This window comes from Vitis riparia, chromosome 8 (genome assembly GCF_004353265.1).
Source record: "Vitis riparia cultivar Riparia Gloire de Montpellier isolate 1030 chromosome 8, EGFV_Vit.rip_1.0, whole genome shotgun sequence".
Classification (NCBI taxonomy): Eukaryota; Viridiplantae; Streptophyta; class Magnoliopsida; order Vitales; family Vitaceae; genus Vitis; species Vitis riparia.
The window spans coordinates 16,730,696-16,746,407 of NC_048438.1; the positions used below are offsets into that span (position 1 = coordinate 16,730,696).

Below are 15,712 nucleotides of genomic sequence, written 5' to 3' on the forward strand. Positions count from 1 at the left end.
GACTAAAGTATGATGATTTATAACTCAAGTTATATACAAACGATGCAGAAAGAGATGTATACAAACTTGGAGTCAAAGAAAGGTGGAGTAGAGTTTCAAGTCACTTTCCTATCTAGGTCTAACTTGAATGATTTATAGAATTTCGAGGAGGCTAGATGGATAGAAAAAGGCTTTTTTTTTTTTTTTGGGGGGGGGGGGGGGGGGGGGGGGGGGGAGGACCTTAATTCAATCATATTTGACTCACATTCCTAGCTATTTACTCTCTCTTTTCAAGATATCGATATCAATAGCCTCAAAGATCGAGAAAATGCAAAGGGATTTCCTTTTATTAGGAACTGGGGATAGCAAGAGAGATCATCTTATTAGTTGGGAAGTGGTGTGTAGGCTAAAGGAGTTTGGAGGTTTGCAGATAAGGAAGACTTATTTCAGAAATAGTGTTCTCTTAGGGAGGTGGCTATGGAGGTTCCCTAAGGAAAGTTGTGGTTTTTGGCATCGGGCTATCATGAGCATATATGGGACACATTCTAATAGATGAGACGCCAACATTTTGGTTAGATGGTCACACAAATGTCCTTGGAAGGCTATTACACAAGTCTTTCACGAATTTGCCTCAACATACCCGCTTTGTGGTGGGGAATGGGGAGAGAATTCAGTTATGGGAAGATTTATGGTGGGAAGTCAACCTTTGTGTTCTCAATTTTCAGAACTTTATAGAGTTATCTAAGCAAAAAATCTCACCATCTCAACCGTCTTATGTAATTCCTAATCAACTTCTTGGAATTTTAATTTCCACTACAATCTCACTAATACCAAAATTGATTTGTTTGAAAGACTCATGTTTTCACTCACCTCAATGCACTTGTCTCCTACTACCGCAAATTCAAGGGCATTGTCTTTGTCCTCCTCTAGTTTATTGTCAGTAAAATCTTTCTTTTTGGTCTTGTCCAATTCCTCAAATCCAATCCCTTTCTATCTGGCCAATTTTGTTTGAAAATTAGAAGTCCTTTCAAAGGTTAAAACCTCTAATTGGTTAGTGGTGCACAAGAAGGTAAATACAAATGACTTGCTACAGGTGAGAAGACCCCACAAATCCCTTAGTCCTCATTGGTGCATTTTATGCAAAGAAAATGGAGAATCAATCAAATCGACCATCTTTTTCAACATTGTCCTTTAACTTTAGAGTTTAGTCAATATGGTTTGGGTGCCGCTCAGAAGTATCGAAGATATGATGATTATCTCTTTTAGAGGATTGGAAAATTCAATAAGAGGCAAGACACTTTGGCAAGTTGCTTGGCTCACTATTCTTTGGATTGTGTAGTAAGAGAGAAATGCTAAAAATTTTTAGAAGTGGAGAATAGAAGAGACATCGTGGGATTTACTTTATTTCTACTCTCCCTTTAGGCCTCTTGTTCCATTGCTTTTAAGGGAGTTTCACTTAATATTATTCAACTACGTTAGCTATCAATTTGAAATTCAAAAGGGGTGAATAACATTGAAAAGAGTTGATTTTAGTTTGTAAGTTATTTTATGTATGCCTGTGTGTTTAGTTATACTCGTATAGTGGAGTAGTCTACTCTTACTTTGATTAGGTTTTGTATTATGTGAAAGGGATGTCCCATCCTTCTCTCTTTCTTTTATCAATAAAAATTTATCTTTGTTTTTTTATCTCTTTCTAATCTCTTTTACCAATTTATATTTGTTTTTGATCTCTTTTATCAATTATCTTTGTGTCTGATAATAATAATAATAATAATAATAATAATAATAATAATTTAATAATAATAATAATAATAATAACAATCTCATCCTTCTCTTTTTCTTTTATCAATAAAAATTCATCTTTGTTTCTGATAAAAAATAACAATAGGTATTTTCAAGAAATCAGAAATTTTCAAGTTAAAAAATACCGTCCATGGTCTGTTTAAAATCTTACCCATTAAAGCAAGATTTACACAATACAGTACTATATTGTTTGAATTGAAGATTATGCAATTAAAAGACAAGTGTGCTTTTCATTAATTCCAAATGCACAAGATATTGCTAAAGGGCACATCATGGACAAAAAATGACTAAGGTTGCTCCAGCTTAGCTTTTGTGAAATGAAGGAAAATTAGGAATCAGTCATCTAAACATCATAACCCAAGCAACACTTAGATGATACAAGAAATGTTTTCTAGCTTAGGTTCTGTGAATTCAAGGAAAATTAGGAACCATTTATCCAAACATCATAACCCAAGCAACACTGAGACAATATGAGAAATGTTTTCCAGCTTAGCTTTTATGAAATCAAGGAAAATTAGGAATCAGTCATCCAAACATCATAAGCCCAAGCAACACTTTAGACAATACAAGAAACATTTTTGAACATTCATAAAAATTGAGGAACAAATTATGTATTTCTTATATGTTTTCACATAGACCATTTATTGGAAATAGCCCACTTTTGAAAAATATCACAATATCACAAGGCCCCCTTACATCTCAACTCCATATTTCTTACTCCTTCAATGCCAAACTGTGAATATCACCCTATACTTGTACATAGCCTGCATAACTACCCTTTAGGACTTTTCTAAGCAAGTTTATATTGTTGAAATCTTCCTCATCTCTAAATCCTCACCAAAACCCCTGCATAATTATCCTCTCTTGAGAATCAGGGTAGTGTCTTGCCATAGCAAAAGGATTCTCAATTCTTCCAGTAACTGTGAAAGTTACATTAAACATTAAATAGCTTCTCGCATTAGCTAAAAAAAGAACTTCTACAAAAAGCAACATTATCTTGCTTCCATATTAAGCTCTTTTTAAAGTTAGAAGCACTTTTACTACAATCACCCAAACAAGTATAGATGCTCTTATTAAGTTTAAAAAAGAGTATGATTTTCAAAAGCCTAGTCCAAACAAGCCCTTAGCAGAGAATCAGACATTAACAAACCTCTAAAACTAACCTAAATATTATGCAGCAACACATGGGGTGACAAAAAGTAACGTGTACCAGTATTGGGACTTACACTCAGCCCTGCCAATGGAGCAATAGCTATCACAACCCCTTGTCGAGTCTTGAAGGGATTTTTCTCCATAAGAAGCAACTTTCCAGATATTCCCCTTCCCACTGGCTTCAGATAGATGTCCCTTGTCCCAACTTTAGAAAATGCAATTTTACAAGGGATTCCAGAGCCTGTGACATTTTACCAAGAAATTGAAGAAACATAAGCTTAAAGAACAGAACAGATGATCAACAGAAACTTTTGACAGACTGGATTAGCCAACCTAAAGCCAGCTCTGACCCAAAACTTGCAGTTGAAATATCTGAAGGATGGTTTTTCCCAGAATTAGCAACAGAACTGCTCATCAAGTTTATTGGCAGATCTTCAAGAGGTTCTCCTTTGAAAATAAATGCTTTCAGATGAAGGTGAACAATGAAAACCTAAAAATGTAATTGTTATGATTAGTATATATATATACATATACACACACATAGGTTCAATGTACAAACTAGATATAAATGCTGAAAAAGCAACCAATCTCTGTGACTGAGAATATTAAATACTAAAAAACAGGGCACAAATGCAAGACAGCATGAGTACAAACAGCAATAAATAAGAAAGAAATCTCTGCTTGAAAATGTGGAACAACAACAATGACAAAAAAAAAAAAAAAATTACTAGTTAATTCAATCTTAACTAAATGCAAATAGAAGAGCATATAATCATATGAAATCTATGATCTATCTGAGCATCTAGCAAGAAATTGGATGTAGCATTATAGATTATTATCATGATTATAATTCAAAAAGCCTGTCAATCCATCTATATCTAGTTTACAAGGATTTATATTTCAACTTCAGATATCCATGTTGTGAAGAGAGAGAGAGAGAAAAGGGAGAATCCCTAATTATTGTTATTGAAAAATTGTAAAGAATACACATTAGACTTGGGTATATATATACATGCTAGTGGGACCCACAATACAGTAAGAAAATAAAAGGAAAAGGAAAAGGAAAAGTAAATAACCTAAATAACTATACATTATCTATCACTCCCCCTCAAGCTGGAGCATATATGTTATATGCACCAAGCTTGTTACAAATGTATTTAATTCTAGGACCTCTGAGAGATTTAGTAAAAACATCTGCTAGTTGATCATTTGAATTGACAAAACTAGTCGCCACACATCCTGATGCGATCTTCTCTCTAATGAAGTGACAGTCAACTTCAATGTGTTTGGTCCTTTCATGGAAGACTGGATTGGATGCAATATGCAAAGCGGCTTGGTTGTCACAGATGAGCTTCATCTGTTCATCCTTTCCAAATCTCAACTCCCAAAGAAGATGTTTCAGCCATATGAGTTCACATGTTGCCAGAGCCATAGCTCGATACTCGGCTTCAGCACTAGATCTAGCCACTACATCTTGTTTCTTACTCTTTCAAGATATTAGGTTACCTCCAATAAAAATACAATACCCGGAAGTGGAACGTCTATCTGTGAGTGAGCTAGCCCAATCTGCATCTGTGTAACCAACAACTTGGGTATGACCTCTGTTCTCGTACAAGACACCTTGGCCTGGTGTGCTTTTGATATATCGAAGAATGTGGATTACAGCATCCCAATGGTTATCACATGGTGACCGTAGGAATTGACTAACAACACTTACAGGAAAAGAAATGTCTAGACGAATAATGGTGAGGTAGTTCAGTTTACCTACAAGTCGCCGATATCTCCCAGGATCTCCTAAAGGCTCCCCCTGTCCTGGTATAAGTTTGACATTTGGATCCATAGGAGTGTCTACCGGTTTACAGTCTAACATACCGGTTTCTTCCAAGATGTCTAAAGCATACTTCCTTTGGGAAAGAACCACACCGGAACTGGATTGAGCTATTTCAATCCCTAAGAAATACTTGAGTTTCCCAAAGTCTTTGGTCTGAAAGTAGGTGAAAAGGTGTTGCTTTAGTATCTGAATACCATTCTGATCACTACTTGTAATGACGATGTCGTCCACATAAACTACCAGATAAATACACTGCCCCGAAGAGTTATGATAATAGAAAACGGAATGGTCTGCTATACTGCGGAACATGCCAAACTCCTGAACAACAGAACTAAAACGGCTAAACCATGCTCGAGGAGATTGTTTCAAGCCATATAGAGAACGGTGTAACCTGCACACTAAACCAGACTCCCCCTAAGCAACAAAACCAGGTGATTGCTCCATATAAACTTTCTCAGCAAGATCCCCATGAAGGAAAGCATTTTTAATATCTAACTGATAAAGAGGCCAAGAACGCATAGCAGCCATGGAAAGCAATAGATGAACAAAAGCTATCTTGCCAATAGGAGAGAAAGTGTCACCATAATCAGAACCATAAACCTGAGTATAGCCTTTAGCAACTAAGCGGTCTTAAGGCGATCAACCTGACCATCAGGGCCAACCTTAATTGTGTAGACCCAACGACAACCAACTGTAGATTTACCAGAGGGTAAAACAATAAGATCCCAAGTGTCATTGGAGTGTAAAGCAGTCATTTCATCTACCATTGCCTGTTGCCAGCCTGGATGGGAAAGAGCCTCAGGGGTGCTCTTGGGAAGAGAAACAGAAGATATAGCAGAAACAAATGCAGAATAGGGTGAAGATAATCGATAGTAACTCAAAAAATTGTAAATGGGATGAGGATTACAAGTAGATCGATTACCTTTCCGAAAAGCAATGGGTAAGTCAGCAAAAGGAGACAGAGCCAGGCCAAGAGAAGCCGAAGGGTTAGGAGGTGAGTCAGCAGGTACCTCGGCCAAAGAAGGAGGAACAACGACACAATGACGGCGATGATAAACCTAAAGTGGGCGAGAAGGCACTGCATTAGGTGGGGAGATAATGGGAAAGGGTAAGACTTCAAAAACAGGAAGAGACTCAGAGGTGGAGAAGAACAGTGAGTCCTCAAAGAAAGTGACATCAACGGAGAGAAAGTAGTTATGAGTCTCAGAGGAATAACAACGATAACCCTTTTGAAGTCTGGAATATCCCAAGAAGATGCATTTTGTGGCTCTGGCAGAAAGTTTGTTATGTCCAGGAGTGAGAATATGAACAAAGCAAGTACAACCAAAAACACGAGGAGGAAGGAAATAAAGTGGTTGGTCAGGGAAAAGAAGGGAATGAGGAATCTGATTGTGTAATACAGATGAAAGCATACGATTAATCAAATAACATGTTGTAAGAACGGCATCCCCCCAAAAACGAAAAGGAACATGACTATGTAGAAGGAGAGTACAAGCTGTCTTAACAAGATGTCGATTCTTACGTTCAGCTACCCCATTTTGTTGAGGAGTATGAGCACAAGAAGACTGATGAATGATCCCATGTTGGGACATAAATGAAGTAAATGGTGCAGAAAAATATTCTCTGGCATTGTCACTGCGCAACACACGAATAGAAATATTGAACTGGGTTTGGATTTCAGCATAAAATTTCTAGAAAATAGAGAATAACTTAGCTCGATTTTTCATTAAAAATAACCAAGTACATCGAGACTAGTCATCAATGAAAGTGACAAAATACTGAAATCTTAAAGTAGACGCGGTCTGACAAGGACCCCAAACATCAGTGTGGACAAGTTTAAAAGGAGACTTTGCCCGATTATTCAAACGCTTTGGGAACGAGACACGATATGTTTCCCAAGCTGACAGGACTCACACGCAAGCAACGACAAAGATGAAAAACTAGGGACCATTTTCTGGAACTTGGATAGACTAGGGTGGCTCAGGCGACTGTGGATGAGGAGGGGAGCATCAGTGGAAATGCAAACTGCAGGTGAAGGCGAGATGAGGTGATAGAGGCCTTGAGACTCACGTGCTATGCCAATCGTTTTTCCCGTACTCCGGTCCTGCAAGGTCACAAATTTATCAGAGAAAGTGACAGAACAGTTAAGAGTGCGAGTTATTTTGCTGATGGAAATAAGATTAAAAGGACACTCAGGGACATAAAGGACAGAATGGAGAGGTAAGGAAGGGAGAGGATGAGCGAAACCAAAACCTTTAGCCATAGTTTGGGAACCATTAGCTAAAGTAACAGTAGGTAAGATAGAGGTAGTAGTAATAGAAGAGAAAAGATCCTTATTACCAGATATGTGATCAGAAGCGTCATAATCTAGAATCCAAGGTCCAAGAGAAGATGTGTGGGTAAGACAAGCAGAAGCATTACCAGTTTGGGCAACAGAAGCAACAGAAGCTGACTTGGTGGCCTGATAGCGGAGATAGTCGTCATACTCACTATCAGTGAGGAAAATACCCTAAGATGTGGAGGAACTGAGAGACTGAGGCAACTGAGGATCAGATGACTGGGCCACGTGGGCAGTGCGGGGAGGCCGCCCATGTAACTGATAACACCGATCACGAGTGTGGCCAAGCTTATTGCAATAGGTGCAATGAGGACGTTGGCCTCTACCTCGATTACCACTGCGTCCTCCTCGAGAGTTAGTTTGAAAAACTAACACAAAAATCTGAAGTGTTATCAGATGGTAAATTCTTAGTGGAGGAGATACAAAGGAGGCGAGCAAACACATCATCCAAGGATGGAACGGAGGAACTGCCAAGAATCTTATCGCGGACGGTCTCGAGATCTGGACGAGGCCAATAAGCGTAAGAACCATGAAGAACTTGTCGATTTGTATTCCTTGATCCCCAACATCAGTAGTAAGAGGCATCACGGTCAAAAATTCCTCCTTAAGAGAGGCAATCTAGCCAATATAAGTAGATAAATCCATGTCTTGTTGTCTGACATTGACAATAGAAGAAGCCACCTTATAAAGACGTTGGATATCATTCGTGTATAGCCCTTTCGCCTGATTCCAAAATTTAAAGCATGTTTTGTAGGCCCGAAGATGATGCAGAATCTTAGGATCAACTAATTGTCATAACACACTACATAACTGTGCATCTATCTTCCTCCATTGTACTATGTCTACCTTAGGGATATCCGCCTCCTGCGTAACAAGGTGATCCTCATAACCTTGACCTATAAACCAAAGCTCCACAGAGGCAGACCAGGATAAATAATTTTCACTGTCAACCAATTTCTCCAAAGTAATCATAGGAGATCCAGATATGACAGAGGAAAAAGTGGAAGTTTTAGTAGCCATATATCTATTTATCTGGTGAATGAAATACGTTTGGATCAAAGAGAGCCCTAATACGACTTGTCGCGGACTTCTTAAGACATGTGCAGGGCTCGGGGTGGAGAGGAAGTCACCGGAGGTCGCCGGAAAGGCTGTTTAGAGGGTCGGTGGAGACAAAAAAATGCACTTTCAGGGCTTGAATGACACAAGCAAAGATGGAGGGTGGCTAGACGGCATCAGGCAAGGCTGGAGGTGGAAGCGCGTGGCCGGAAAGTGACCCACGCGCCGGCGCGTGAGATTCAGGCCGCCGGAGAAAAGACGCGCGTGGCCGGAGCGTGGATGGGATTCTTCCTCCGGTGCTTTGAGAAAAGTTGAAGACCTCCTCCTTGCGCACCTGATGGTATGGTCGGTGTCGAAAAAGGATGTCACCGGAAAAAGGTCGTCGGAAAAGTCGACGGTGGTGAGGGTTTTCTGACGGCGATGAGGGTTTTCTGACGGTGATACGGTTGATCGGAAAGCTTTAGGAGATGGGAAGGGTGACCGGAATGAAACACGGTCACTGAAAGATTTCCCAGAATGGATTCACGGATAAACCGGAAATAATTAGGGTTTTTTTCTCCCTTGGCTCTGATACCATGTGAAGAGAGAGAAAAAAGGGAGAATCCCTAATTATTGTTATTGAAAAACTGTAAAGAATACACACTGGACTTGGGTATATATATACATGCTAGTGGGACCCACAATACAGTAAGAAAAGAAAAGGAAAAGGAAAAGTAAATAACCTAAATAACTGTACATTATCTAACACATGTAGGTATCAAAATGACCACCAATATCTCAACCAACTTATAAATAAGCTCATTGAAAACATTTACTTTTTATCATCAAATTCTTTTAGGTGCATTCTTAAAAACCAAATTTATCCTATTACCTTCCTTGGCACCCAATGGTTATGCACAAAAATAATATTCGCCTACCACTTTCAATGAATGAACTATCCATGTCATCAAGATGTCAATAAAAAGCGGTCATTTTCCTTTCCCTCTTTCTCCAGCAACAAAATTTTCACCTTTTATTTTATTTAGCTATAGGTTTTTTTACAAGGTGACAAACACTAATTAAGGAATTTTAAAGAAACACAATCAATAACCATGAAAGCATCAAAAGTAAGTTACTTTTACAGGCCTCGTATTTTTGAAACTTCAACTAAAAATAACCATTTAGAGCATCTATAGAAAAAAAAAGGTCCTAGTTTATTTTATTTATTCATCTTATAAGACACTTACACTTTTATGCATTTATGTTGTACAATACTTGGAATAACATTCCCTGTGAGGTAAAGGAATTAAACAATTTCTTTTTATAATGGACAAACATCAATTTATTGCTTAAATGAAAGCCTATAGTTCAATTTATCATTTGTACTTAACTACAACCACTATTAGAAGTTACCTATCAAAAATTATAACTATTATCATATAGTTTAGCATATAAATCCTATACTTTGAGAATGTTTTATCTGATAAATGACACATAGTTCTTACAACCAAGTACGACTTGCTCATAGTTTATACCTTTTTGTTTATGCAATGAAACAACTTTAAATTCTTCATTATGGTATATTTAACATGATTAAACTTTAAGAGATCTAGCCATGTTGGTTGGTTGGATATAACATGGGATGGTATAGTATATGAGATACTATATTTTGTCTCATGTTTGGTTGACAATAGGATATGATAAGCTATGTATTACTTACTATGTCTTATTTCAACCAAACATGAGAAAAGATAAATTGTAGGATATATTATCCAATTTTTTTACATTATTTATTTATTTATTTTATATCCCCTCTATATGGGTTATGACAATCCTAGGCTGAATTGTAGGATATACATATCTCATGGATCATAATAACATATGTATTATTTAATATAATATTTAATATATACAAAATGTTTTTATATATTTAATAACATAAGATAATATTTTTATTTATAAATTCTAAATATTTTAATCATGAATATTATTAAAAAGGAAATAAAAATGACTTATTAAATTATAAATTGTAGAACAATTTCTAAATAATACTGAAACGAAAAAGATTTCATACTTTTTTTTAACAAAAAATGTTAAAATGCAATATAAGTTTTACTTTTAAACAAATATCTAAAATTCAAGTACGACATGTTTTTCATTTCATTTTTTATTCATTATATGAACCAAACATGAGCACGGTTTAATATATCTCATTGTATATAACATCCAATGATATCATATCCTACTTGAAATAAAATCTTAGGATACGCATATCCTACTAAAAATGATATCCTAGGATACACATCCTATCTTGCAAACTAAACATAACCTCTATGTGGTTGTTTCATGATTTTGTGTTTTTTCTTAAATCTACCATGCATAGCAAGTAGTATAAGGTAACATTAAATTACTAATAATATCTATAAAAATTGTAACAGGGGACATTTAGATGATATCCATCCAATTAAAGCAGTCTCAATGTGAACTCCAAAAGCTGTGTTTCCCACACCAATTAATGCTTTTCGCCATGTTTGCCATCATTTTTTATGCTAACAACCTTCTATCCATTGATATTATGTAGTAAGTCTTAGACATCTCAAAGCATCATGTCCTTGTTAGGTAGATTTGAACTATAATAAGATAAAGAAGACATTCTCTCAACAAAAAGGGAAAAAAATTAATAATAATAAGAAAAGAACAGAATGCAAAGTATTTTAAATAATAAAGACAAACGATATAAACCTTGACTGTGTCAACCATTCTTCGCCAAGCATAAGAAGAAGCCATATCACCTGCAAAGTTCATATGATTATTCACTATCTTAGAAAGGCAAGATGTAAGACAATAATTTCCATCCACCAGAAGAGTTCAAATCAGATTGTTGTAACAGAAATATGATTTACCACCAACTGTTTCTTTGTGGACGGCAAGCTCTAGCGTGAAAAAGGGGTCTTTGGATAGCGATGTTTCTGCAAGAGCTGAAATGTAACAGAAGAAATAAGTTCCCTCAAGATTATCAATATGTATGTATTTATATCATTTTTTTCCCCCAGTATATACACAAGTTGACAAGTGGTAACAACTACTGCTCCCTGAACAAATTCCTCTGGAGAGTGAGTTGAAAACCCACTCACATCCCTCCAAAGTAGGTGCTTTACCACTTTCTGAAGAGGGCATTGAACTCCAATTTTTTTCATAACTAGGTAGACTTTAATCTACAGCATCCACTCCATTGTGGTCCTATGTTATGACTAGGTTAAGACTTGCATGGTGTACAACCATGAATTTGACTAAAATAGTTTTTAACTCTTGGCATGGTGCATCAACCATGAATTTGACTACAACTGTTTATATCTTTTTTCATGGTGTGCCAACCATGAAGTTGTTTATAGATGACGGTCCTTTGTCTTTAATTAGCTTTATTGATTGGTTGGGTTCTCATTGAAGGTGAGTGTTATTTTTGTAGCCCTTCCTTTTTCTTGGTTGTGCCTTTTGGCAGTCAGTGTATACTTTCGATATACTTCAGGATGCTCAATTAGCACCTCCTTTTACATAGATACTTTTATTTTACCTATAAAAAAACCATGAATTTGACTACAATAGTTTATACCTCTTTTATAGCTTTCCCATTCATTTCTGAGAGTATCTGGGATAAAATCAAACCAGCATCCATCAATTTCTTTCCGAAGACGTTCACAGGACTGCTCATATGAAGTCTGTCAATGGGAACTAGAAAATATAAAACTTTAGAAAGTTTGAGAAATAATACTGGCATAACTCTACTATTGAAATTATAGAAGGTTTAGAAGTGTTCTCTATTTCTTTTACACATGATTGGATCCTAATACTGACAACAAAAGGAAGATGCATTATATCTTGAGATAATAATAGCTGACAATAAAAGAAGTGGTTATCATTTTACACAAGCCTCTTGCTCCTCCCAAATAAAGTTGTTTGACCATAAACGTTTGAAGGTGCACAGCTTCCGCTATTTTCTTCCCCTTTCAGGAAAGCATGCATTAGATTTGAATAAACATTCCAAGTAAAAGAAATAGGGTGAGTTTGATTGTACTGAATAGGACTCAATTCCTATTCCACTGTTTGCTTGATCTGCATAGTATGAATTTAAAATTGTATTTGAGCTCCAATGACATCAAATCCACAAAATCAATGATACAGTAAAAGCAAGAATCCTACATTCTGAAGAATCAGACTTCAAATCAAATCCAATCGGGTGCAATCAAATACAGCCCAATGTAAATTCATACTCCAGTAAGAAAGGGGCCAGAAAAGGGCCGTAACTATGAAAAAGGACTATCCTTATGCGATGTTGAACACCTTAATTAAGGAAAACTTCTTGGCACAATCATGATATCCATACATAGATCAGAATTCCATGAAATTGGTCTTTGAGGCCTAGCTCAGGTGGCAAGGGGCTGGGGTGGTAATGTGAGAGAGGGATTTTATAGTTTTATAGTTTGGTAGGTTGTCTCTAGGGACTCACCACTCTTGATCTCACCAAATAATGAAGACAAATTATATTTGTGTGTTGGCAGACATGAAATCATCAACATCCATCTACTACAGTGGAATTAGAGAATATCCCAGACTTTTACATGGATTGAAAAGTAAACTATATACAGTTTGAGACAAGCAAGGAGGTATTCAATCTAACAACATAGAGGATTCTCTTCATGCTTGGGTATCAAGAAAGAAGGAAGAAGTGGTTAAAGGTGGATTTCTTTAGCACTTTTTTTTTTTTTTTTTAATAAGTAAGGTGAATTTCTTTAGCTTTGCTGTGCTTTGATGTTACTTAACAGTTAAAAAAAAGCAGTATTCATCTCCTTTAGTTAAACAACAAATTGTTAATGATGCAGGACCACATACACTCCCAAAAGCTTAAGCTAACGTTAGTTATAGAGGTCACCTCACATATAAGGTCCAACCAACGTTAGTTATCAACCGATGTGGGACATTGGACTTCCGTCCATCCTATGTTAGACACCCCCACTCAATACTTGACACCCACATTAGTGAGCCCAAGGTGAGCGAGGCCAAACCTTGCTCTGATACTAAATGATGTGGGACCACATACACTCCCAAAAGCTTAAGCTAATTGGAGAGGGTAGAGGTAACCCCACATATAAGGCCCAATGTATGCTAGTGATTAGCCGATGTGGGACATTGGACTTCCATCCATCTTATGTTGGTTAACCTTAATCCAAGGAGAATAGACAATGTTAAAAACTAAAAGAGTGAAATCTCTCATTTTCAGTTCTATATTTCATCCTGTTTCATCTTCATCCTCTTTAAAATCTGGTATCATATCCTTCATCTCTAACTTTTCTTTGCCTACATGAGCATCTGTTTTAATGAAAATCCAATTTTGTTTCCTAGTCATGCACCCATCTATCTCTTTATAATCTGAAATCCTCAAGGAATGGAATTCTTAAACATGTATTATGGGATCTAAAAATAGTTACTACTCCTGTCCATTTTTTTTTTATAGGTAAAAAAGTAGATATATTAAAAGTGCTTGGAAAAGGTGCACAAGGTACACACGGAGTATACAAATAGTACCCAAAAGGCAAGCGAAAGGAAGAAAGAAACAACAATCCATAACCCAACCAAAAACATAGCAGAGAAGAGAAAATCCCAATTCAGCCTTCTTGCAAGCAAAAAACTAACTGCTAGATGAACCAAAAGAAAAAAAAAAGACCCTTGAAGGTACTACTCCTGTCCATTGTTTCTCTTCTGCTAATCACCCTTCCAGAATTTGTAATCCAGACATCAAACTTCACCTCCCCCCTATTCCCGGACCCTGTTAATAAAACAAAATCCACCTAAAACAAGTGCAGATACTCTGTTAATCACAGGGAACTCTTTTGCTTATATACATCCCTGTTAATCACAGGGATGACTCTAGACACTTGGAAAGTGCATAAGCATTTGCCAAAAACTTGATCCATGTAGCTCACAAGCTACCACATTATCGTTAGAATTAAGATATGCTGCCTAAAATGGTTTGTAATCTGCAGAAACTCGAAAAATCAAAGAGGTGGTTTGCATTTCAGAAAACCTTAGCAGTCAACGCAGAATGAGAATCATCATCTACTTCACCCTAATATAGCAATTCTTGAAGCATATATAAACCCAATTCAATCCTTACATTGAAAAGGTGCAAATCATTATCAACCAACTTCTCTTCTTGAAAAGCAAGTAGCTTCTGCAAGAACCATCCTGTATGCCATTGAAATTGTACTGAGAAAGGTGGATGGCTTGCTAAAACCTTCAATAATGCATTCAAAATCTGTAAAATAAAATTAGAAGTTCATCATGACTCTGCTATATAAACTTAACAGAAACAAGGAGCTATGAGGTCATACTTTTGGAAAGGGACTGCTGAAATTACATTTTTATAACAACTATAAGAGTATTAAATGCAAGAGTATTGTGAGGTGTCTTATTTTTTCTAGTGGTTTTGGGGTATCCATTGTGTCTTCTTCGTGAAAATTAGGGTTGGATTCAGAGAGAGCCCCTGTACTGAGAGTTGAAGTTGAGAATATTGGAACTTGAAAATAAACCATGTTAAGTAATGTATTTGATCTCCATCTCTGTGGATGGACACTGCCAAACCACACAAGTCTGTGTGTTTTACTTGTGTCTAATCTTTTTCTTATTGCTTGACTTCCACAACAAAAAAGGATCAATTGAATAAATATTAGAGCAAGTATCATCACATGGTACCTATACCTGTGGCACATACTTCACAAAGACACTTCCATCCACTAACTGTGAAGCTGAAATGTCAATAGTCTGCAATGAAGATATCTATATATTAGTTTAATAAGTTCTGAAGCATAGAAGAAAGTAAAAAACTGGCTGATATTCTATCAAATAAGGTGGCCACTCTAGTGGAACTAATTCCGATTCTGAAGCTAATTTATGCACTAAATAAGCAAGAGAATATATATGTACATATATATATATGGAACCAAAGCAAAATAGCATGTCAAAAAAGGTCCTTCAAACATCTATGAAGACCCAACTTATATGATTCATAATAAACAAGCAAGTAATCTTTCTAGCAAATATAATGACAGAAACCCCATATAAAATGTGAGAAACACTGATGCTAATACAAAGGTGATGTGCAATGTTTCAGGGGCAAAAAAAAAAAAAAAAAAGATGCAATAATCATTTCATGTAAATAGAAAGGCAAGGCAATATACTTGAGGATTTTTTTATTTTTTTATTTTTTTATTTTTATTAATGATGTGGAAACCTGCTTTGCAAAACTGGTGAAAGCCACCAATACATGAGCCCTCCCTCTGGAACTGTGTATCTGGTAAGCCCAGGACTCAAACCTGAGACCTCTCAGGGAGTGAGAGCATCTAGCAGTTGAGCTGCCCATTAGGGGTGCAAAATGATAAAGGGTATTAAAGAATACAAAAGATAACTAGTGACCAGATCACATAATAAGCACCCATCCTTGCTACAAGTATGCATGCATGTCTGTTATGAAGTGGTAAGAAGTTATGAAAGACAACCCTTAAAGTACTTGCCTATAGTCA

General features: G+C 36.5%; 1 protein-coding gene across 2 annotated transcripts in view; it reads right to left on the reverse strand.

Moving 5' to 3' along the window:
* The window catches only part of LOC117920322 (protein TRANSPARENT TESTA 9-like), a 29,663-nt gene that overhangs the window by 1,255 nt on the left and 12,696 nt on the right, over window positions 1–15,712 (reverse strand). For both annotated transcript variants that reach the window (XM_034837773.1, XM_034837774.1), the window contains 7 exons: window positions 14,892–14,954; window positions 14,308–14,448; window positions 11,749–11,854; window positions 11,042–11,116; window positions 10,881–10,930; window positions 3,268–3,424; window positions 3,009–3,175 (listed from right to left, as the gene is read on the reverse strand). In XM_034837773.1, the coding sequence (XP_034693664.1) occupies window positions 3,009–3,175; window positions 3,268–3,424; window positions 10,881–10,930; window positions 11,042–11,116; window positions 11,749–11,854; window positions 14,308–14,448; window positions 14,892–14,954 (759 nt within the window). The remainder of the gene's footprint in view (window positions 1–3,008; window positions 3,176–3,267; window positions 3,425–10,880; window positions 10,931–11,041; window positions 11,117–11,748; window positions 11,855–14,307; window positions 14,449–14,891; window positions 14,955–15,712) is intronic.